At 51.3% G+C, this 22626-nt stretch overlaps 1 protein-coding gene across 3 annotated transcripts in view; it reads left to right on the forward strand.

The window, feature by feature from the left end:
* Window positions 1–22408, forward strand: part of PHLDB1 (pleckstrin homology-like domain, family B, member 1) — a 40705-nt gene extending 18297 nt beyond the window's left edge. Inside the window, exons 9-22 of one of the 3 annotated variants that reach the window (XM_006833888.1) lie at window positions 2293–2448; window positions 6760–6870; window positions 6995–7084; window positions 9509–9649; window positions 11087–11227; window positions 11393–11495; window positions 12614–12908; window positions 13012–13102; window positions 14558–14704; window positions 15789–15905; window positions 16172–16274; window positions 21359–21444; window positions 21612–21644; window positions 22254–22408. In XM_006833888.1, coding sequence (XP_006833951.1) covers window positions 2293–2448; window positions 6760–6870; window positions 6995–7084; window positions 9509–9649; window positions 11087–11227; window positions 11393–11495; window positions 12614–12908; window positions 13012–13102; window positions 14558–14704; window positions 15789–15905; window positions 16172–16274; window positions 21359–21444; window positions 21612–21644; window positions 22254–22394 — 1755 coding nt within the window. In that variant the 3' untranslated portion in view covers window positions 22395–22408. The remainder of the gene's footprint in view (window positions 1–2292; window positions 2449–6759; window positions 6871–6994; window positions 7085–9508; window positions 9650–11086; window positions 11228–11392; window positions 11496–12613; window positions 12909–13011; window positions 13103–14557; window positions 14705–15788; window positions 15906–16171; window positions 16275–21358; window positions 21445–21611; window positions 21645–22253) is intronic. The other 2 variants (XM_006833889.1, XM_006833890.1) reach the window with 2 other exon arrangements.
* Window positions 22409–22626: the final 218 nt, after the last annotated feature.

Below are 22626 nucleotides of genomic sequence, written 5' to 3' on the forward strand. Positions count from 1 at the left end.
TCCTGGTCTCTCCCTCTAATGCTGCTCCTTCTTTTGTTGGTGTGGAGCCCCAGGGGTTTGATCAGGAAGAGATGGGTAGGGGCACACAGCTCAACCTTACTGCAAGAAGGCCATAAGGTTGGGGAAATTGCTTGACTGAGGAGCTCTTCCCATTTGGCAAAACTTCAGTTACTGCCTTCACAGAATGTTGGCAGTTTTATATACAACACAGAGAGGCAGGCTGTCTAAGTACCCCTACCTGATGCCAGCGGGATAAGTATGCCCCATCATTACATGTCCTGTGGAGAACTATCTGCCAATACAGTAGCTACTCTTCCTACTTCAAACCTGGGGCTTCCTAAATTCAGTACCCTAACCAGAAAGTGAAAATGGGTAAGCCTCTTCCACCTCAAACCACCCCAAAACATCATTGTTGCTGTTAAGTGCCATTGAGTCAGTTCCAACTCATAACCATCCTGTATAGGGTTTCTGAGGAGTGGATGGTGGATTTGAACCATCGGCCTTGCAGTTCAAACTGACTTAGCAGTCCAGTGCTTCTCCTACAGGACTCCTGCAGGACTTCAAAGCAGAGGGTATTTTAAAGGCTCAGCCCAGGTATAGGGAAGTACCTGGACCCTGGACTAACCTGATTGGGTCCTTTTCTGCAGGGAGGGAGGAGAGGGTAGAGGGGTGGGTGTGTGGGTAGGGAGACAGGGTTCATCAGGGTTCAGTATAGGTGCTTACTCCTGGGGTGAAGCTCAGCATTTCTCAAGGAACTTACTTAACCTCAATTCTCCGTGACCTGGAGGCCTGGATTCTGCCTTCATTCTGGGCCAGGTCATTGGAGTTGGTGGTGGTGGTGGTGGTGATGGTGGGGATAGGGTGGTGGTGGGGATGGTTCACTCAGCTTCCCTCTCCAGTCTCAGCCCTCAGCCCCCAGCTCCTCAGCCCACTCTGGCTTGGGAATCAGTGATGACAGTCTCTCCTGTGCCTGTCCTTCGGAGGGGTGACTCACCAACTCCTCCCTTCGTCCCCTTTCCACCCTCAGAGGTGTCATCTCACCCCAGACAGAGCCATCCACCTCCTCTCTGTACCCACTCTTAGGGCTCCTATTACCATGGCAACGGCTACTAATTGTACCCTCTTCCCTGCTGAGGCTCAGCTTGCAGCCCCAGCACCCACCCCCACCCTTCCTGGGCAGTAGGGAGGGAGACCAAGGGGGTTGGACTGGGGTCCCCTTGCTGCACTGCTTTAAATATCCTCAGCTCCTGACTCACACCTCACCCCTGTATTTAACCCTCACCGCCCCTAACCTTTCTCCTAGGGTTAAATTTTGGTCTCTGGGCTGAAGAAGGAGGGCTGAGGGGCTAGGGGCCCTTTGGTTTATGATGCAAAACCAGCTTGATCTTGACTGGTTGGTGAGAAAACAAATGGAGGGCCTTTTCTAAGGAACAACCCGAACACTTGTGGTTGAAGGGGCTGCAAGAGACCACAATTTCTGCCCGGTGCCTGTTCTCTGCCTGAGTCCTGTCCCTACAGTCCCTGCACCACAGCTCCTGTCTCTCGCTTACCACTGTCTCACACCCGCCCCGTTCTTCACCTCTCTCCTTCCTCATTTCCCCTTTCTGTGCATTTCTTTCTTCTCTCTTGGTAGTTCTCCTCTTTGATCCTTCCTCTTGCCTCCCTTTCTCTCCTCTCCCCCACACCTGGTCCCAAGTCTCTTGCCCTGTGCTGCTGCCCTGCTGCCCCCTCGAGCCCCTGCGGGGCCGGAGTTGAGGAGTGTGTGTTCTGTTTCTCCCCTGTGCCGCCCTCCCCCCTCCCGCCGACCAGGAGAGGGCGGAGCTGGCTGCGGGACGGAGGCACCTGGAGGCCCGCCAGGCGCTCTACGCCGAGCTCCAGACGCAGCTCGATAACTGCCCCGAGTCAGTGCGGGAACAGTTACAGGAGCAGCTGAGAAGGGTCAGTGCCACCAGCCCCCCTTCCCTGGCCCCCGTGGGCCACCCGCCCAGAAAGAAGAGGAAAGCAGTGGGACGGGACCACCTGGCCCCTGCAGTACCTGCCGAACACCAGGGTCGGTGCTGTGGCTTGGTGGGGACCGGGAAGGATTGGGGTGGGATCAGTCTTCTCCTTCTAGTTGCTCTGGCTTCAGAGGACAAAGCCAAGCAGAGGAGAGAGGCTGGGTGGGGTGGGAGCAGGTCCCTTCCTCAATCTCCCCAGGCCCAGACCCCAGAAGCCACACCTCTGTGATCTGCCCTTCCAGGCCTGGAGTGGCCTTGCGAGCATCCCCAACCCCGTTGGTCACTGTTGTTCAAGGAGGCGGAGGCCCTGGAGACTGAAACGAAGCTCTTCGAAGACGTGGAGTTCCAGCAGCTGGAGCGGGAGAGCCGTGTGGAGGAGGAGCGGGAGCTGGCCAGCCAGGGACTGCTCCGGAGCAAGGCTGAGCTGCACCGCAGCATTGCCAAGAGGAAGGTGTGCCCCGGAGGTGGCAGGGTGGCAGGGACAGGAGCCCGTGTGAATCTCACCTTTCTGAGCCTCAGTTTCCCCACCTGAAAAATGAGAATGATAGCAGGCTGGTGTGAGGGCAGGAAATGACAGTGTAGGATATGATGGCTGTAAACACTCAGCGAACAAGAGCTGTGATTAGTGGGCATGCCTGCCCTCAGCATAGCAGTGCAAAGCGGATTCAGCTCACAGTCTGGTCCCTGGCCGGGCAGGGACGATGTTTTGGGAAGGAGGCCTTCCCTTGCCCTTGTAGAGTGCTCTGTCTGGTGAAAGTGATGGGACATACATAAAGACCTGGGATCTGGAGATAAGAGCCCACAGGGCCCTAGAAAGGCTTCAGGCCTGGCTCAGCTCAGACTTGGCTAAGGCTCCCCAGTTGTCTGACTATAAAATGAGGGGATTGGGTGTCCTGGCTGGCTCTGAAGCCCTGGATGCTGTGATGTCTGTTCCTGATCTCAGCCACAGCAGGTACGGGAGGCGACAGGTGGAGTGGAGCAGGTGTGTGTGTGTGTGTCGGGGTGGAGTAAAGTCATCAGAGAGGCCTCTGGAAGGAGGTTGGTACTGAACAATGGTTAGGAAGCTGTGGAGGAAGAGGATGGGGGAGATGGCCCTAATGGCTCCCTGAGGGCTGGGGCTTGTCTGTGCACACATGTCCATGTCTGTTGCTTCTCTCCCTAAGCTGCTTGTTATACATGTGTGTCCACTTTCCAGCTATGAGGCTGATGAAGATGGAAAAGAGTGAGCGTTTCCTAAGCACATGAGTATGCGCCCGGCATCTGCCCAGCCAAGAGGCTTCCTCAGTTTGTCTCATGTGGTCTTTAGGATGGTCCACAAGGCAAGCAGTCTGATAGCCATTTTACAGACAAGGAAACTAGGGATCAGAGAAGTTACATATTTGCTCAAAGCCTTCCAGTTCATAAACTTCAGAATCAGTATTAGAACTCAGGTCTGCTCACCCTTCCATTCTGCTGTCCTGGGGCTGGGTACCGAGTACTGGTACTTCTTGCCTTCTTCCCTCTCTCTTTCTGGAGGGAATGTAGCAGGGAGTCTTTGATCAGCCAGTCCCTTTCCTTAGAGGCCCTGTGGATATGAGCTACAAGAAGTTTGAGAGGTGTCAGCAGTAGTGGACTTTTGTTTCTTCCTCCTCACACCCACCCTGGCCCCTGGTAACTGGAACTCAGCCACTGTGACCTAGGATATGTTCTTCCCCATGCTCTTCCTCCCGAGCCTTGCTCAACCTCCATTCCCCACTCCCCGAGCCCTACCCAGCTCTCCTGTCCTCTCTGCTGGTTTGAAGTGGTTCAAAGTCTTGGCCTTGGAGTCCAGCAGATCTGGTTCTTATCCTAGCTCTACCTCTAAACTAGCTGTGAGACCTCAGCTCCTAAAAACGACAATGTGTCCTCATATGTAAAATGGGCTTCTATAAAGACACCTGTTTCATATGGCTATGGTAGGGATTGAATGAAGTAACAAAGCAAAGCATTAGGAGAGTTCCTGACCCCTAACAGGTTCTTCTTAAACAGGAGCTCTGGTAGTGAGGATTGCCATCTGGCCTGCTTCAGGCTTTGACTCACCCCAGATTTAGGACACATCCCTTCTTTAGCCTCTCACGTTTTGCTCCTAACAGTGGTGGTTTAAGGCTCTCTTTTAGGACCTGGCCCTCTTCGGATTAACCCAGCAGATTCTTCCCAGCCACCTCCATCTTTATGCCTCACTGCTTTTCTTTTTTCCCCCCAACTTTTTATTATGAATTGAGCAAAGGTTTATAGAGCAGATTATCAGTTTTTACAATTTAAAGATCATATATTTTGCTTCATTACAATGATCACAATCCCCTCCATGTACCATGAGTTAGCAGTACTAACCTCTGTTTCCTTTAACTATTGTATTCCTCCCTGTGTTTCCAGCTACCTTCATCTTTCCTCTGCCAACCTCCTCTTGTATGTTGCCTGCCCTGTCATCCATGTTAACATGTGTCTACCCTCTAGCCTGTTAATAATTCCTTGCTCCTGTCCCTTAGTTGAATCCTGGTGTGGGTTAATGCGTTAGACTGCAAAGTCAGTTTGAACTGCAAGGTTGGTGGTTCAAGCTCACCAGTTGTTCCTTGAAAACCCTTTATAGGGCCGCTATGGGTCGGAACTGACTTGTCGGCACTTAACAGCAACAACAACCCCCTACTATAGAGTCCTGGCGTGGCACTGTGGGTTAATGTGCTGGATTACAAAGCCAATTTGAACTTCAAGGTTGGTAGTTCAAGCTCAGCAGCCATTTCTTAGAAACCCTATACAGAGTCGCTATGGGTCGGAACCGATTCCATGGCACCTAACAACAAAACCCGCTAGTAACCATCATAGAATGTTTTCATTTAGCAAGAAAATCTTTTCTTAACTTTTTATAACAGTGGTCTCATATGTTTGTCCTTTTGTGATTGACTAATTTCACTTAGCATAATGTCCTGCAGGAGTCCAGGTGTGGCACTGTGGGTTAATGCGCTGGACTGCAAGACTGGTTTGAACTGCAAGGTTGGCAATTCATGCTCACCAGCCCCTCCTTGGAAACCCTCTACAGGATCACTATGAGTCAGAACTGACTCAAAGGCACTTAACAACAAAATGTCCTCCAGGGTCATCCATGTTGTGAGGTGTTTTGCAGATTTCTTGTTATTCTTCAGTGTTGTGTAATATTCCATTGTGTGTATGGACCAAAGTTTAACCAGGCTTCTGTTGACGGGTATTTAGGCTGTCTCCATCTTTTTGCTATTGTGAATAGTGCTGTAACAAACATGGGTGTGGATATATCTTGAGGGTACACACCAAGTAGAGGGATTGCTGGGTCATACAGTACTTCTATTTCTAACTTTCTGAAAAAAAAATGCCATACTGTTTTCCATAGCCCCTCATTTATTCTTTTCATTTCCTTTTAGTTGACTGTTGTCCCTGAGCCAGGCACTGTGCTGAGCCCTCCTGGGGATACAGATACAGAAAAGATCTTATAGGCAGGGCTAGAGGAGAGTGAAGCAGAGACAGATCTGTTCACAAGTAGTGATAATTCAAGGCAGATTGTGATATAAGTTGAGTACAGAGGAAAGAGCAAAGAAATTAAGTTAGGGAATTAAGGATGGCTCTGGAGAGGAGATAGTAGTAGGTCTGGTCTTAGTGGGTAAGCTCGTGGTGGATGGAGACGATACAGACAGCTCTTCCAGGCTATGGGACACTGTTAGAAAGATTTTAACGTGTACCCTCTCAGCACATGGGCCAGCTGAGAGATCTTGGAAGGCTGAGGCTGACAAGTGCCGGGCTAGTTACTATAGTCGTTGTGTTGGATAAGGAATTTGTGCCTTATCCTATGGGTAATGAAGGGCTACTTACTGTTTTTGAAGAGAGGACTGAAAGGACTTGACTTGTGGACTAAAAAAAAAATTATCCTAAGTATATATATTCTTTTCTTTCTCCAACTTTTTATTGTAAATTGCATAAAGGTTTACCGAGCAAATCATCAGTTTTACATGAAAAATAATCACACACTTTGCTTCACTACATGGTTGCAATCTTCTCCATATACCAACAGTTGACAGTATTTACCTCTGTTCACTTTATGTATTGCATCCCTCCTGTGTCTCCTACTACCTTCATCTTTCCTCTGCCAACCTCCCTCTTGTACATTGCCTGCCCTGTCACCCATGTTAACATGTGTCAACCCTCTAGCCTATAAATTATTTCCCATCCTCCTCTCCCAACCATCATAGACTGTTTATCACGAAAAACTTTTTTTTTGAAAACTTTTTACATTAGTCTCATGCAATATTTGTCCTTTTGTGACTAATTTCACTCAGCATAATGTCCTCTGGGTTCAACCATGTTGTGAGGTGTCTCACAGATTCATCATTAGAATATATATATTTTTAGAAAGATTAGAATGTTCAAATAGGCAAGCCCACCAACCAACAAAACCTCATTGCCATTCCAGGAAGAGAGGGTATGGCAGTGTGAAGAGTAGATTAGAAGTCAAGAGACTGGAGACCAGGAGAACAGAGGCTGAATGTGGTAGAGGGGAGACAGATACCAGTGAGGGTTGGGTTCTGACCAGTAGCACTAGGGTCATCGGCAGAGGGAGGGAGAGGAGAATGGAGGAGCTGATCATTGAGCCTGAATTTAATTGGGGTGAATTGAGGCCATGCAGAATGGTTGGTGGATCCCCTTCACCCAAGTCCAGCTGTGTTCTCCCCTTGGGCACAGCCCTGTCTCCTCAGGGCCTGACTGGCCACCCTGTGTCCTGCAGGAACGCCTGGCAGTTCTGGACAGTCAGGCTGGGCAGATCCGGGCCCAGGCCGTACAAGACTCGGAGCGCCTGGCTCGGGACAAGAACGCTTCTCTGCAGCTGCTACAGAAGGTAGCTCCTGTCAGGCTGGGCTGGGGCCCTCAGCGTGGGTGAAGGGAGTGTGGAAGGGCTGGGGAGATTGGCCAGCCATGGAAGGTTCCCCTCCTTTCTGATCCTGGCTGCTCTGGGCTTGCAGGAGAAGGAGAAACTGGCGACGCTGGAAAGACGATACCACTCTCTCACAGGGGGCAGGCCTTTTCCGAAGACCACCTCGACTCTCAAAGAGGTAACATGCTCAGGTCAGCCCCAGTTTCAGGCCCCAGGGGTGTCCTGGAAGGCTCCAGCTGTGAGGTAGTATAGGGACATCTTCCTGAGCTGAAGAGATTGGAGAAGAGTGGCACTGAGGTCTGGGATTTGATCCTCTGTGGCTCCATCTGTTTCTTTTCACTTGTGTTTCTGGCTCCCAGGAGCCCACGGAGCTTGCTGTTTTAGGTGATTAAATATTTCTGGGGAGCTCGGAGGAAGGATTGGGTAGTATACAGCTCTGACTGTTACAGATGTAGAGGTCTTGATCCTGGGGTGCCCTGGACTGCAGTCTGGAGCCGGGCTTGGGGCCCAGAAGCTCTTTCCCAGTCTTTGCATGCCAGGTGTGTGAGGAACAGTCTCCTTCCTCCTTGCCTCAGTGCACAAACCATCCCCTTCTCTACCCACCTCAGGCCTGGGGAGGGTGGCTGGGCTGAGTGTGAGGGCTATGGCACCTCACCATCTACCCTCTCTGTAGGCGGAACTGCTCATCTGTGCGTCCTCAGAGGTGGGGCTGGGTACAGAGGCTGGGGCCTCCCCTGTCCCCTTAACCCTGCCTGCTTCCACTGAGCTCTGTCCTAAAGCACAAGAGGTAATCACAGCTGTGTGTTCTGCTGGGCCCACTGCCTGCTTGCCTGCCTGCCTCCTGAGCTTCTGCCTAAGGCTCCTTCCCAGGGCCAAGCTGAGGGGCTTAGCAATAATGCTCTAGCTGATCTGGGCTTGAGAGAGTTCCTGTGTTGATCTGCCCAACCGTTACATAGAGTGCCTGGGCAGCCCATGCAAAATCAGTGCGTCGATTTGCATATTAATTTGCATGTGTTTGCATGGCATTAAATAATTCTTATAACTGGACCCTCCCAGCTCATTTTTCTTTACAGTGACCCCTAGAATATAGTTGGCTCTGAAGTTGGGCCCGGAAGGGCTCCCCCTGCAAATTGTAGGCAGAAGTTACTAGACCTGGATTCAGCATGCATTTGGAGTGCCTCCCATGCCCCCAACACCTAGATGAGCTCAGGAGTCTAAGAATGGGTGATGGATATGGAAATCCAAGTCTTCTTAACCCACAATCTAATGGGGCATCTTTCCAAGTCCCAACCTGGACATGGATCCTCTTTTTCTGCCAGGGCTTTCAGCTTCTCCCTGTGGGTAGGGTATCAGGGAACCCTCTGGAATGGTGCCTGTGTGCATCCCATGCCCCAGAGTGTTGGGTTCTGCCCCTCAGTGGACTTTGGGAGCCTGCCCTAGGCTTCTTTGCCTGCCCCCGGCCGAGGGCAAACCCAGCGATGGTCTGGTCAGGACTGCTAGGGTGCCGAGGCTACCTCAGAGGAGGGGTCTTCTGACAGTCAGCCCTGCTCTGGCTTTTCTGGTTCCCTCACAACCATCTCCACCCACAGTGGGCTACTGAGTCCCCCTTCCCTTGCCCACCTTGCTCTGGGTTTGCAGTGATGTGGTGTGTCAGCCCTGTGGCCTGGCATGGAGTGTGGGGTATTGGGCACCTGGTTGAACCCTGTTAACCTCTTCCCTGCCTCCTCTCCTCACCGGGAACCCTAGGAGTATGTGAGCCTGGCAGAGGTTCTCCACCTGTGCTCCCGCTTGGACCCCCCTGCTTCTGCCATCTCCCCCAGTGTGCTTGCCCAGCCCCTGACTGACAGTGAGGTACCAGCCACTGAGTGTGCCCACCTATATGCCCAGGGGCCTCCTGTGGATGCCCTTGGTTGCCCTTGAGTTATGAGGGAGGTCACCAAAAAAGGGTGTGGTTCCCTTTGCTCTTCCTCAGATGTTCTCTGTGCCCCCAGCAGCCCCCTTCCCTCACTTGCAGGCAGGGTCGGCTCCTGGGTACCATTAACCTCTTGTATTCCCTCTTGCTCCTGGCTTGCCCCCAAGTACGTGACGCTTGAGCAGCTAAAGGACATGTGGGCCTCCTTGCCCGAGCCCCCCTCCCCTGCGCCAGGCCTGCCTCTCTGGGCCTCTGCCTCCCGGGACCTGGGTCCCACCACCTGCCTTCCTCCCGCGCTGCCCTCCTCCTCCTCCGCTTCCATCATACCCTTTCCCAAGGTTGGTGGTCAGTGTGTCTCTGTTTCCCCCACCCCTGGCCCACTTGTTATGGAGCTCTGTCTGTGTCTGCCCTATTCACCAGCCTCTCAGCTCCAGGGCAGCCCAGGCTGTGTGGGGTGGTGTCCCAGGGTCTGCCTGTTGTTGCTGTCACCATCGCTGGCCTAGCTCGTGCAGTGGTCTGGGAGCTGTGTCCTCACTGTTTCTATTTGCCTTGAGAACACGCTGGGGCAGCTGTTTTCTCACTGTGTTTCTCTTCCTTGTCTTTGTGCTGCCTGCCATTCCTCTCTCCTTCCTCCCCTCTCCTCTCCGTTCTCCCTCCTGTCCTGGCCCTACCCCCCCATGCTCCCTCCAGATGGAGAAGCTGCTGCTCCCTGCTGTAGACTTAGAGCAGTGGTACCAGGAGCTGATGGCCGGGCTGGGGACCGGCCCCGCTGCTGCCTCCCCTCACTCTTCCCCCCCACCTCTGCCTGCCAAAGCCTCCCGTCAGCTACAGGTAACCCCCCTTGCTTCTCTCAGCTCTGCTGCTCCATTAGCTACAGGCCTTAGGTTGGAGGTCAGCCCCACTGTGTGTTCCTCTGGATCCTGAGGAGGGCATTGAGGATCTCCCCACAGGTAGTGGGAGACACCCTCCTGAGTCCACTGGCAGAGGAGTCTGGAGCTGTGGTCAGGTTGGGGTCCGTTTGGTGCCCTGTGTTGGGCTAGGCTACATGGGTTCCCTGACTGTGGACCCCCGATCCCAGAGCTGCTCACCAATGTGGGGACCTGGTACACTCATGGGCCTGACACAGTTGCAGCTGGTGTGCTCTACTGGGACTTTGTTGTGGTCTCCTCAGGGGTGACACTTGGAGGCAGGTCCAGAACCAAAGTCACAGCCCTTGTGTCGATTCTGACCCCTAGTGATCCTATACAACAGAGTAGACCTGCCCCACAGACTTTCTGAGATTGTCCATCTCTCTGGGAGTGTTTAGCTTCTTTTGCTGAGGAGCTGTTGGGTTTCAACTGCTGACTTTGCAGTTAGCAGTCCAGTGTTTAACCCACTGCACCACCAGAGCTCCTTGGAGGCAGGACAGAGGGGGACAAATACCCTAAAGTGATGATCTTAGGGACATGCCCACGCCCCCCTCAGAATCACCATGGAGGGCCTGGGCCTGCCTGACCACGGGGGCTATGTGTAGTCAGTCTTCCCCCTAAGTCTCACCCCCAATCTCCTGTGGTGGTTAAGATTCCTCCATTCAAGCATTACTCCTACTGTGAGTGAAGACTTCTATCTCTTAGTCTGTGACCTCAGCTTACACTCCAGGTTCCTGTGGGAGGAGTTTGGTTCACATCAAGTGTTTGGTGCTTCTTCCTTGTACTTGGCTAGAGACTTTCACATGTTCTGACTCAGCTCATCCTTACCATATAATGAACACTAAGCCCAGAGAAGACTCTCCCTGAGGCCACACAGCAGGGAAGTAGCAGAGCCTGTGCCAAGTCAGATGTTTTTCACCTTTATTAAAGACCATATTCACCAAATGTCAGTGCTGTGAGGGAGCTAGGCAGCTGTCCAGTCTAACCTGCCCTGTCCTTTTGCAGATAATGAAGGACTCCCAGAGCAGAGAGGTGCATGGTCCCAGGTCACGTGGCTGCCAGTGGCAAGTCTAGGGTCACAAGGAACCACCCAGCTTGACCGACAGTAACGCTTTGCATCCTTTCTAAGACCCAGGGATTGGCCCAGGGAGGAAGAGCAGGGAAAGAAGGCCTGGCAGTTGCCAATAACATCTGCCCATTGGGCTGGCACAGGAGACTCAACACAGTTGTCAATGAGACAGACAGCTGCAAAGGCCTGGTGCCAGGGTGGCTCTTTGGATCACAGTCAGCCTAGGTGACATGGAGGAGTGCTAGCCAGTGGGGGAGCCAGAGTTCACCAGGTAGACTCTCTTTCCTTCAGGTTTACCGCTCTAAGATGGATGGCGAGGTCACTAGCCCCCTACCCCGGACCCGGAGTGGTCCTCTTCCCTCCTCCTCTGGCTCTTCCTCCTCTTCCTCCCAGCTCAGCGTGGCTACCCTGGGCCGGAGCCCCTCCCCGAAGGTCTGAGGACAGTGGGTGGGCTGCATGCATGGTGGTGGTGATTGTGGTGGTGGTAGTGGTGGTGGATGGTGCACTGCTACCTGAGGAGGGGCCAAGACCACCCAGGGGAGTCAGGGGAGGGGACCCTCTGAGCTTCCAGTCCCAGCCCTCCACCTCCCTCTACAGAGCGCTCTACTCTCCCAGAATGGCACGGGCAGCCTTCCTCGAAACCTGGCAGCCACGCTGCAGGACATCGAGACCAAGCGCCAGCTAGCCCTACAGCAAAAGGGTGAGTGGTTGCAAAGCCAGCCCACCTGCTCACCTGGGGGACCCCTGCCTCATCCATGCTTACACTGGTCATAGAATGTTCTTCCCTGAATTGGGATATTAGTAAGAACAGAAAAAATTTCGATTAGACACTTAAAGGAGAATTTCTTGAAAACTTACCAGAAGACTTGCGGATCAGGGCTAAGGCATTGTATTTCCTAGGAAGCTCAGCAAATAAGAGCAATGCTTGCTGACCTGAGTAGGGTTAGACACATTGCACTGTCTAGAGGCAGGGGGATGGACTTGATGAGACCTTCAGAGATGGTTCCCTAAGATAATTGGCCCTGGAGACCCAGGAATCTTTGTCAAGTGTGGTCTCCCGCCCACACCTCCCCTGTGGATGTTTTGGTTGTTTTGAAAGTCTATGTCTGTGCCTCTCTCCTCTCATCCCGTCTGTGTCTTTCTACCCTACCTTCTGCCTGGGTCCCCCAATGCCAGTCGAGTTGCTTCCTGCCGAGCCCCTCGCAACTGACGACCCAGCAGGTAGAGCGTTGGTAATGGAGGACATTGCTTTGGTCAGGCAGGCCTGCCCAGGCTTCAGCATGCTGTCACTTACCCAAGTCCCCACTGCCTGCAAGTGGGCTGGGCTGAGCTGGGTTGGAGTGTCAACTGGCTTTCTCCCCTCAAGTGGCGCTTTCTTCTGCCCTCTGCTTTGCTCTACCTCTTTCCTTCTTCTTTTCTACTGTTGTTGCTCTTGCTTCTGCATTGCAGCTAGGGTCTGCATCTGACACCCCTGGGTGCTCCTGAGGCTTCTCCCTTTCCCAGCAGGCAGGCTGGGTGCATGGACCCTGACTACCTGTCCAGGCCTCAGTTAGGAGCTGGCACTGCGTAGTTGTCATGCCACCAGGCCAGTGTCCTGGGTGGACTTGAGGTGGAAAAGCAGTGTTGAAGCCAGACTGGCGGGTGTGGCCAGCTGGCAGGCAACTGGACCTGGAGCTATGGGGGCTTCAGGGGAGCTGGAGGGCAGAGGGGCGGCCCTGTGTTAACCTGTCCTGCTCGCCTCTACCTATGTCTGTGATGCTGTCGGTGTCCTTGCAGGTGGGGGCAGGCCCACCATGACACCTCCTGTCCCTCCTGCAGGGCAGCAGGTGATTGAGGAGCAACGGCGGCGACTGGCTGAGCTGAAGCAGAAGGCGGCAGCTGAGGCGCAGTGCCAGTGGGATGCCCTGCATGGGGCGGGCCCCTTCCCGCCGGGCCCCTCGGGCTTCCCCCCACTCATGCATCACTCCATCTTACACCACCTGCCAGTGGGGCGGGAGCGTGGGGACGAGGGGGAGCACGCCTACGATACGCTGAGCCTGGAGAGCTCGGATAGCATGGAGACCAGCATCTCTACTGGGGGCAACTCGGCCTGCTCCCCTGACAACATGTCCAGGTAGCTAAGCTCCTTCCCTGCCTGCCCTTCCTCGTACGACTGAGGCCATGTGGTTCTACCATCCCTGCCAAACACTTCCTTACTTCCCTGTTTTCTCCCCCAGTGCGAGTGCTCTGGATGTGGGCAAGATCGAGGAGATGGAAAAGATGCTGAAAGAGGCTCATGCAGAGAAGAGTCGGCTCATGGAGTCAAGGGTAAGGTGCATCTGGGCCAGTGAGGCAGGAGGTGGTGGGAGCCCCAGAGGGGTTGGCCTTGACCCGCCAAGGGCCTGTGTTCTATTCCAAGTGGGGATTGGAAACAAGAGTACAGTACAGTGACCACAACTGGCGGCCAGGATTTCCTGCATGAGAACCTCTTTATCCATTTACTTCTGTGGACTTGGTGGTGACCACAGGAATTTTGTTTCCTTACACCTGCATGGCAGGGTCCCTGGGTAGGGCAAAGTGTTTGCACTCAATTACTGATTGCTGACCTTGTAGTTAGCAGCCCAACACTTAACCCACTGCACCACCAGGACTCCTTACATGAAACTTGGGTGCATGTCTTGGCAAATAGAGGGGAAGGAGATTCTCCTAAGTTTTGTTGTTGTTAAGTGCCGTTGAGTTGGTTCTGACTCACAGAAACCCTGTATAGGGTTTCCGAGTCTGTTAATCTTTGTAGCAGCAGAAAAGTCTCATCTTTCTCCCTTGTTGTGGAGCAACTGATGGCCTCAAACTACTGACTTTGTGGTTAACATTCTAGTAATTATCTTACTAGGGAAAAAGACAAATGGAAATTCAGGGAATAGAAGGAATTATCACTGATTAAGCTGTATAAGAAATATCATTGATGTGCTCAGTATGTAATGATTTGCTTAAATGGCATTTTAAACTCTTTTATAAGGAACCCCAGGGGTTCAGAGGGTAAGGGCTGAACTGCTGAGAGATTGTTCATTCAAATCCACCTAGTGGCTGGCTTCACAGGAGAAAGATGTAGCAATCTGCTCCCATAAAGATTACAGCCTAGAAAACCCTATGGGGCAATTCTACTCTATCACAGAGGGGCTCAATGAGATGAAAGCTGCCAGGTGGTACCTAACAATACCCCTTATAATGCCTTTCATTGTTTCAGTTGTGGGCTTAGTCTCCAGCCAGATTAGTTTCCCTATAAAGTTTAAAGTTCTACTACAGATGTTTCTAATTTGGGGTTTCAAAGGGTCTCAACTTAGTGATGGCTACTGAATATGTTAGTTATCAAAAAAAAAATGTTCTTTAGGTAATTCATATTCTAAGAATTCCAGTAACAATGATAAAAGTTCAGTTTATTGATTGAGTGCTTCCCGTCCTGTCAGCGTCGGTGATGGCCATGCACAGACCTGATCTTATTTAAGTTTCAGTACAATCTTAGCTCCATTTTACAGATGAGGAAACTGAGGCTTAGAGCATTTAAGTGATTTTGTCAGTGTTTAGAGCTCATTGTTGTGGCAGACCCAGGGTTTAAAGCCAGGCCAGTCACATTTTAGGGCATTTGCCATTAACCAGTGGGGCCCTTGCCGAACTTTGAGGCTGTTGCTTCCTTATGCCGGCTGATCCTTTGAGATGAGTGTTTCCTGTGGGTCACCTGGGGAGAAGAGGGTGACTATGGGCACTGACCCCCCAATTGGGTGGCAGGAGCGGGAGATGGAGCTCCGGAGGCAGGCCCTGGAAGAGGAGCGGCGGAGGCGCGAGCAGGTAGAGCGAAGGCTGAACAGTGAGAGCGCCTGGAGACAGCAGCTGGTGGAGAAGGAAGTTAAGATGCGGGAGAAACAGTTCTCCCAGGTGAGTGGGTGGGAGGGCTACAACACAGGGGTGCTTCCAAAAGCTCATGGGAAAATGGAATTGAAAGATAATGGGCCAGAGAAGAAGGTATGGCCAGACTTCTCAGAGATGAGAACTGGGGTGGATCAAGAGTCGGGGTGGATTTCCCTAGCCTGTTTCAGGGGCCTCAAGTCCTCTCAGCTCGGCTTTGTGAGTGTGCTCTGCGCCCTTTCAGCCTTCTCCTGGGCGCCTCCTGCATGTGGACCACCATCAGCCCCCATGGGCTCAGTTTGACTGTGTCAGTTCTTTAGTGCAGATGTAATAGAAATACTTCAAGTAAGCGGCTTTAACAAACAGAAATGTATTCTCCCACGGTCTAGGAGGGTTGAAGTTTGAAATCAGGGCACCACCTGTAGGGAGAGAGCTTTCTTTCTCAACTCTGGGGGAGGCCCTTGTCTCCTTTCAACGTCTGTGGGCCCAGTGTTCCTTGGAGATCCCCATGTGTCTTAGCAACAGTCGTCTCCTGAGTCTAGGAGGTTCTCAGCACCAGGATTCTAGGTCCAAATGACATGCTTTGCTTCTGACTCTTTTTTCTTGGTGATAGTAGGTACCTCTCAGCTTGCTTCTCTCTCCTTTTAGCTCTTAAAAGGTGATACAGGCCACCCCAGATAAACTCCTTTTATAGGGGCCAGGGCTGTGACTTGAGTAAGAATGTTTCATTCCCCCCTAATTCGGCCTCTGTAACACATAGAAGTCAGAATTGACAATGCATCACAAATGGAAGAGAATTGCATCTCATCACAAAGCCGAGGACAACCACACCATACTGGAAATCATGACCTAGCCAAGTTGGCATAGGCTCACAAAACAGAGATGAGGGAATCTATGGATGTTGAGAACACCAAAGGGGACCCACCTGATTATTGACTCTCCAGCTCCATAAGCACTTTGTCTAAGAATAGGTAGAGTCCCAAGACATGCCAGGTCTGTGTCTTCATTACGAAAAGGGCATGGGAGGAGGGTCAGGAGTGAAACCAATTGGCCTGGACTGAGGAATAACATGGGTAGAAAGGAGACCCTCTTGATCCTGCCCTCTGGTTCCCAGGCACGACCTTTGACCCGCTACCTACCAATCCGGAAGGAGGACTTTGATCTGAAGACCCACATTGAGTCATCTGGCCATGGTGTCGATACCTGCCTACACGTTGTACTCAGCAGCAAGGTAGAGGGCATGCTGGCTCCAGGGAGCGGGGAGAGGGCCCCATGGTCAGAAGCACCCCCTGGACCCTCAGATTGGTGGCTCTAGTACCTGCCCCAACACCAGAGGTCTATGTTCCAGGACCTGGGATGCAATCTCGAGGAGTTATTAGGGACAGAGTCCTGGATGTGGGATACAGGTGACAACACACTCTTAAGGGATTGCTCTGGGAAGAAAGACTTTAGTGGGCTGTGCATTTAGCGCTCTTCCTTACTCCGACTTCCTACCAGGTCTGCCGTGGCTACTTGGTCAAGATGGGCGGCAAGATTAAGTCATGGAAGAAGCGTTGGTTTGTCTTTGACCGGATCAAGCGCACCCTTTCCTATTATGTGGGTGAGTTTCTGTGAGACTACCCTGGTGACCAGACAGAACTGAGAGTCCTGGGCTTTGTCACTTAAGACAGCTGGTGGCTGTTTCCTGTGGTTCTGAAAGGAGCCAGGTTTCCAAGTTGAGGGCTAGAGACTTGGGCTGGGACTTGATCTCCCCTCTCTGTAAAATGTGCAAAGTGTACCTGGTTCACCTCCATTTCTTTCTTGCTGTCATTCACTCATATCCTTGACCAACTGGAAAGTGACAGGCTTTGTTCTAGGCTTCAGGGGTAAGCAAGAGGGCCACCACTCTGCCCCTTGGAGCTTAATGTCAGAGAGGCAGACACTGAACAAAAAGTTGAAACAAAGCAAAAGAAATGTGCAGGTAGGGGACACCCTAGCAGATGGGGCCCTCATGGTCCAGGTTGGGCTGGGGATACCCCTTGGCCAAGTTCCTTCTGGGGCTCTAAGCTGTGCAGATGAGCAGCACCAAGCAGTCCTCAGGACAGCAATGGGGATGCACAGACTGGCCCAGCATGCCCCTTAGCTCTCTCTACTCCAGACTCCAGTGTGGTTGTCCAGCCAGAACTTTCTATGGACTTTTCTCACACAGAGCGTAGGATGCTGTCTCATGCCCTAGTCAAGAAAGGCTCATTGTCCTGTAGTAACAACCAATCCTTAAGCCCTAGTGGCTTGAAACTACTAAGTTTTCTTTCTTGCTCCTGATTCTGCTGTGGGTTAGTGAGGACTCATACCCGTCAGAATAGTCTATTTCAGAGCTCACACCTTTCTGGAACATCGTTGGTTGAAGTGTTAGAGGAAGAGAGGCCTGGTGTGTCTTGCATTAACATTAAATGCCCAAGCCAGAAAGTAACACATCTGTCCAACCCCATGGTTGGACTGTTTGCTCCCATCCACCCCAAAGCCAGGAAGTGCAATCCTTTTAGGTGCCTGGAAGGAAGGAGGGATCTGGAAGGTTTGGTGCCAGAGACACCCAGGCCTGGGATGCCTAGCTTTAACCTCTAACCTGGTCCCTTATCAATTTCTACCCCCTCTAAGAAGCCTTCCCTCACCACCCTGGTGTGGGGAGGCGGGAGAGGCAGAGACTGGCAAAGCAAAGGGACTTTAATGGTTGAGGGAGAAGCAGGCCTGGGGAAAAGAGTTCCATTTTAGGCACATTGAGCTTGGAGTGACTCTGGTCAGGGTTAGGGGAAAGTGACCATTGAATTTGTTGGAACAATACCAGTATTTCTAGTGGGCCAGGTGCTATGCTAGGCACTCTGCATGTATCATCATTTACTCTTCAGAATAACCCTGTGAGGAAATCACTGTTTTTATCCCCATTTTACAGATGAGGAAAACAAGGTCCAGAGAAATTAAGTAAAATGCCCAAGGTGAAAAAACCCCAAAAACCCCAAGGTCTCACAGCTCCAGAGAGGCAGAGCCCAGACTGAACCTGAGCCATCAACTCCAGAGCAGAGAAGAGCGGGAGAGAGGGTCGCAGCCCCATGGGTCTGGCCTGCCCTTATTGAAGCGGCCAGAGATGGGAAGCTGGCACCAAGACTAACACCTTTGCTAGGTGCTAGGCAAAGGAGACCAGGCTCAGAAGTAGGGCAGAAACAGGGAAGGAAGCCGGCCAGAACAGCAGGGAGTGTCACAGCCACGGCAGATGCTGCAACAAGGCCAAGAATGCTGTGGACCCAAGAGATCATTAGTTTGATTTAGGGATGGGCTTGTCAAGAGGTTTCCGCCATGCTTGGGGTGGCAAGCCAGAGGATGGGTGGGTGGTAAAGGAAGTAGAGGAAGTGGAGGCAGGAGCTTGTTGAAGGGATGGGGCGGGGACAGAATGGTGGCTAGAAGGACTGAGGATTTTGAAAGCCTGTGTTGGATTGGGTGGGACTGGTCCTTGTCCACAGGGGAGATGTTGGGGATGGACCTGCAGCTGGATCAGGGCCCAGGCTGTGCCTTGTCACTTCCTGCCTTGAACCTGCCCCCTGCCTTTGCTGGGTCCTCCTCCCAATTGCAGGGTCCAGGTTAGAACCCACCTCACTTGGATGGCTCCTGCCTTCCCTGATTCCTGCCTTACTTCAGGTCCATTCTGCTATGTGACATCAGCCCAGAGGATAGTGATGTAATGACCAGTGAGTGTCCCATACTGTGTGCCAGACACCATGCTGAACACTCTGAATGTGCTCTCTCATCTAATCGTCATGACATCCTATGGCTCATCCCTGTTAATGGAGCCCCCTAAGCCATGCCCAAGATCACACTGCTAGTAATGGCAGATTTGAACCCTGAGTTGCACTTTCTTTCCCTTTGGATTGGTGATGCCTAAGAGAAATGTCTTGGGCGTATCTTTGAATCCCAGGGCTTAGGACTCATTCAACATTGAGCACCCACTGTGTGCCAGCCATATGGGTGCCGGTGTGAGGCAGGTAGACCGACAGGTGGGTAAAGGAGGGTACAGATTCATAGGAAGTCCTATGTAGAGGATGCTCGTGCTGTGGGAGCTTCAGAGTGTGCAAGCGTTCATCACAGGTGGACATTCATAATGGGTCTTGAAGTTTACTTATCTTGCCAAGGGAATGGGTTAGAGGAGACCTTCTAATGGTTGCATGTTGCTAAGGGAATGAGCATGTTAACCTTGGCAAGATAGAACCTATGGTTGGTGCTGGGGAGGGTTGTGAGGCCAGCTGGAGGGCAGTGTTGGCACTGATCTATAAATAGCCTTTGCCAAACCCACGTGCTCTGGTAGTGTAGTGATTACAAGTTGGGTTGTTAGCAGCAAGGTCATCAGTTCGAATCTACCAGCTGCTCTGTGGGAAAAAGATGAGACTTTCTGCTCCTGTAAAGATGTATAGCCTCGGAAACCCTCCAGACTCCATGGCACACCACCACCACCAAACCCAGGGGGCTGCTGGTTTCTGCAGTTTATGAGCTGGGGAATCTGAGCATCAGACTTGCTTTAGGAAGCTTCCTGCTCAGTATCATGGAGGATGGGCTGAAGGGGCAGAGGATGGCGTTGGGCACGTTTGGAGACTCTAGCAGTGATCCAGGGGAATGAGGACTCAGGGAGGGCAGAGGAAGGGCCCATGGGGAGAGCATGCTTCCATCTCTCAGACCTGAGCAGTGATTTGCGAGACCTTTCCATGAACATTCCAGCCCTCTGTAAAGGCCAGCACCGCAGTGCACTGAGCAGTGTGTCCACAGACAAGAAGGCCCAGGCCTCTCCTCCCACCTCCTGAGCTGTCACCTCCAGTTTTGCTGGTTTTCCTACCTCATCCCTCTACCCTAGCCCTCCTTTCCTTCTGAAATTTTAGCGTAATAGGTAAATGCATTCATATGGTTCAGAAGTCACAGAATAATCGAGAATTATGCCCCTGCTCCAGCAAGTAATAACTTGCATTAATCTCTCGTGTGTCCTTTTGGAATTTATTCAGAATCTGAACCAATGCAAACACCTATTTTGACTTTCTCTTTTTTCTTATTCAAAAGATCACATACACTACGTTCCTTATTTTCCTCCTTACATGTTAGAGACCGTTTCCAATCAGATATATCTGTATCTAGATATTTCTATCTGGATGTACTTTTATATATTTCTGTACCATACCTACAGCAGATATTTCTGTGTCATTTTATATATCCATCAAATGGTATACTAGAATTTTTTTCTATATATGGCTCACTATGATTTATTTCCCATCCTATCTTAAGTCTTTATATGTTTTTAACTTTTTATTGTGAATTGGGTAAAGGTTTATAGAGTAGATCAGTTTTTCATTTAACAATTCATGCACATTTTGTTTCATCTCATTGATTGCAATCCCTTTAAGAAAAAAAGACAAACTTTTTATTGTGAATTGAGTGAAGGTTTTCAGAGCAGATCGTTAGTTTTACATTTAAAAAAATCATATACTTTGCTTCATTAAGTGATTGCAATCTCCTCTGTGTACCATCAGTTGGAGGTATTTATTCTATTCATTTTCCTCCCAGTGACTCCCTCTACCTTCATCTTTCCTCTGTTAACTTCTCTCTTGTTGTATATTACCAGCCCTGTCACCCATGTTAACATGTGTCTACCCTCTAGCCCATGAATAATTTTCCCTCCTCCTTCCCCTGTAGCCATTATAGATTTTGTGTCTTTTAGAGGTATAGTTCTGTAGTATATCCATGTTTGGAATTTCTTGGTCATTTTATGTATCCATCATATGGTGCACTATAATTTTTTAAAAACTTCTTCCATCCTTTCTCAAGGCTTTATATTTTTTTTAATTTCTTGTTGTGAATTGGGTGAATGTTTACAGACTAGATCCATTTTCCATTCACAGTTGATGCACATTTTGTTTCACCTCATCACTTATCCCACTTCCTGTGTTTCCTGTTTCCATTCCTCCTCCTTTTCTAACCTTTCTGAACTTTGTCCTGGGGTAAGTGCTTCCCTGTTGGTCTCCACTGGTTGATTAATTCTAAGGTATTATAGGTCACTAGTGTTATTGTTAGATTTGTCTATTGTTGGACTGAAAATTGAGTTCATTTCTAGACCTGAAGGGTGCCTAAGGGTCATCGTCTAGGGGGATCCACTAGTCTCTATCCGACCAGTGCACCTGGTCTTTTTCATGATTCTGAGTGGTATACTATAATTTGTTTACTAATCTGCTGGTGATGGACCCATTGCTTGTGTCCAGTCTTTTGTGGCTACCCATAATAAATAATCTTGTACATTTTTCATTTTGTACATTTCATTTTGTACAATCATCCGGTCAAAAGGTCAAAGGGTAAATGCCTCTCTACTTTTGAGCGGCATGGCCAAGTTGTCCATAGGGTTCTGCCCATTTATATTCCCACTCATTACTCCGTGAGCATGGCAGCGTGCACTGTGGCATTTCACTGTGGTTCTAATTTGCAGTTAGTTCTCTGTGATTATTAAATGAGGCTGAGCTTAATCTGTACTTTCAGGGCTGTGTGCAAGGCAGTGTTTGGGAGGCCAAGGGGACCAAAACCTCAGTTCCCAAATGGAAAAACTGAGGCTCCTGGGAACTGTCAGTGGTGGGACTTCGCCTGAGGTGCAACAGGCCTCCTCAGCCTGGCCTTTCTTTTCCTTTGCAGACAAGCATGAGACGAAGCTGAAGGGGGTCATCTACTTCCAGGCCATTGAAGAGGTGTACTATGACCACCTTCGTAGTGCAGCCAAGGTCAGCGGTGGAGGGCGCCAGGGGCCCGGGGGGACTGGTCTGGGGAGGGTGGGCCCAGAGGGCTCTGGGAGCAGAGGCCTGCCTGCAATATTTCCTCTTCAGAGGCTCTGCCCAGTCCTTGTCCTCTTTAAAACTTTCTCTTCCTCTCTCCCTCTCCCCTTCCCCAGAAGAGCTTTTTCAGCTTCACTATGGTGACTGAGGTACCACCTATACCTGTAACCAGAACTACTACTTATTAATGCTTCCTGTACCCCACCAGCCTCTGACCCTTGACTCTCCCCTCAACCCCCTGTCCCAGGCCTGAAGGAGGTGGGAGGTGGGCTGGGAGAACAGGAAGCCCCTGAGCCTGAGCCCTGCTAGCTCCTTATCTCTTGGGAGATGGTGGCAGGTGGGCTTGGGTGTGTAGGGTCCTCAGAGACTAGAGGATAGAGTGGAATAGATAAACAGAGACCATCCACCCAAATGCCCTGATCTCTGAGCTCCTCTGGGGACCCTGGAGTCCAGCAACCCTCTTATTACTTTTCTCATTTGCCCCTTTTTTTGGCCAAGAGGGGACCCTTGGTTCCCTTTGCTCTGTCCTTTGGATCTGGTTCTCTTGGTATTCACTTTTAGTCTGACCTTGGTATTATCCTGACCAGTGTCTAAAGAGACTGGGAGAATCAGGGACAACCCAGGAACATCCAGCCTGGAGCCCATATAGGCTGGTGGGGTTTCAGCCTGAGCTCCAGGGCTTCCTGAGAGTGAGGAAGGGCAGGGACAAACTTGGAGGCATCCAAGTCCTCTCAGATTCTTGTCTCTCCCCTTGGCAGAGCCCAAACCCAGGCCTCACTTTCTGTGTGAAGACCCATGACCGGCTGTACTACATGGTGGCCCCTTCTGCAGAAGCCATGCGCATCTGGATGGATGTCATTGTCACCGGGGCGGAGGGCTACACTCAGTTCATGAACTGACCCTGTGGGCCTCCCTGGACCCATGCCCAGCCACCTGCTGCTCTGCCTGCTCTGGAGACAGCCCCACAGCAATGCCCCGCACCTTCCAGGCCTGGGAGGGGAGAGTGGGGCCAGGGGTACAAGGCCTGTCATATTCTGTGAGGAGTGTGGTTCAGAGTTTCCAGGCTCTAGCCTGTTGAGAACCAGCCAAGAGAAGAAAGATCTGGAATCTGCAATAACGGTTCCAGGACCT

This window comes from Chrysochloris asiatica, unplaced genomic scaffold, assembly GCF_000296735.1.
Source record: "Chrysochloris asiatica unplaced genomic scaffold, ChrAsi1.0 scaffold00008, whole genome shotgun sequence".
Classification (NCBI taxonomy): Eukaryota; Metazoa; Chordata; class Mammalia; order Afrosoricida; family Chrysochloridae; genus Chrysochloris; species Chrysochloris asiatica.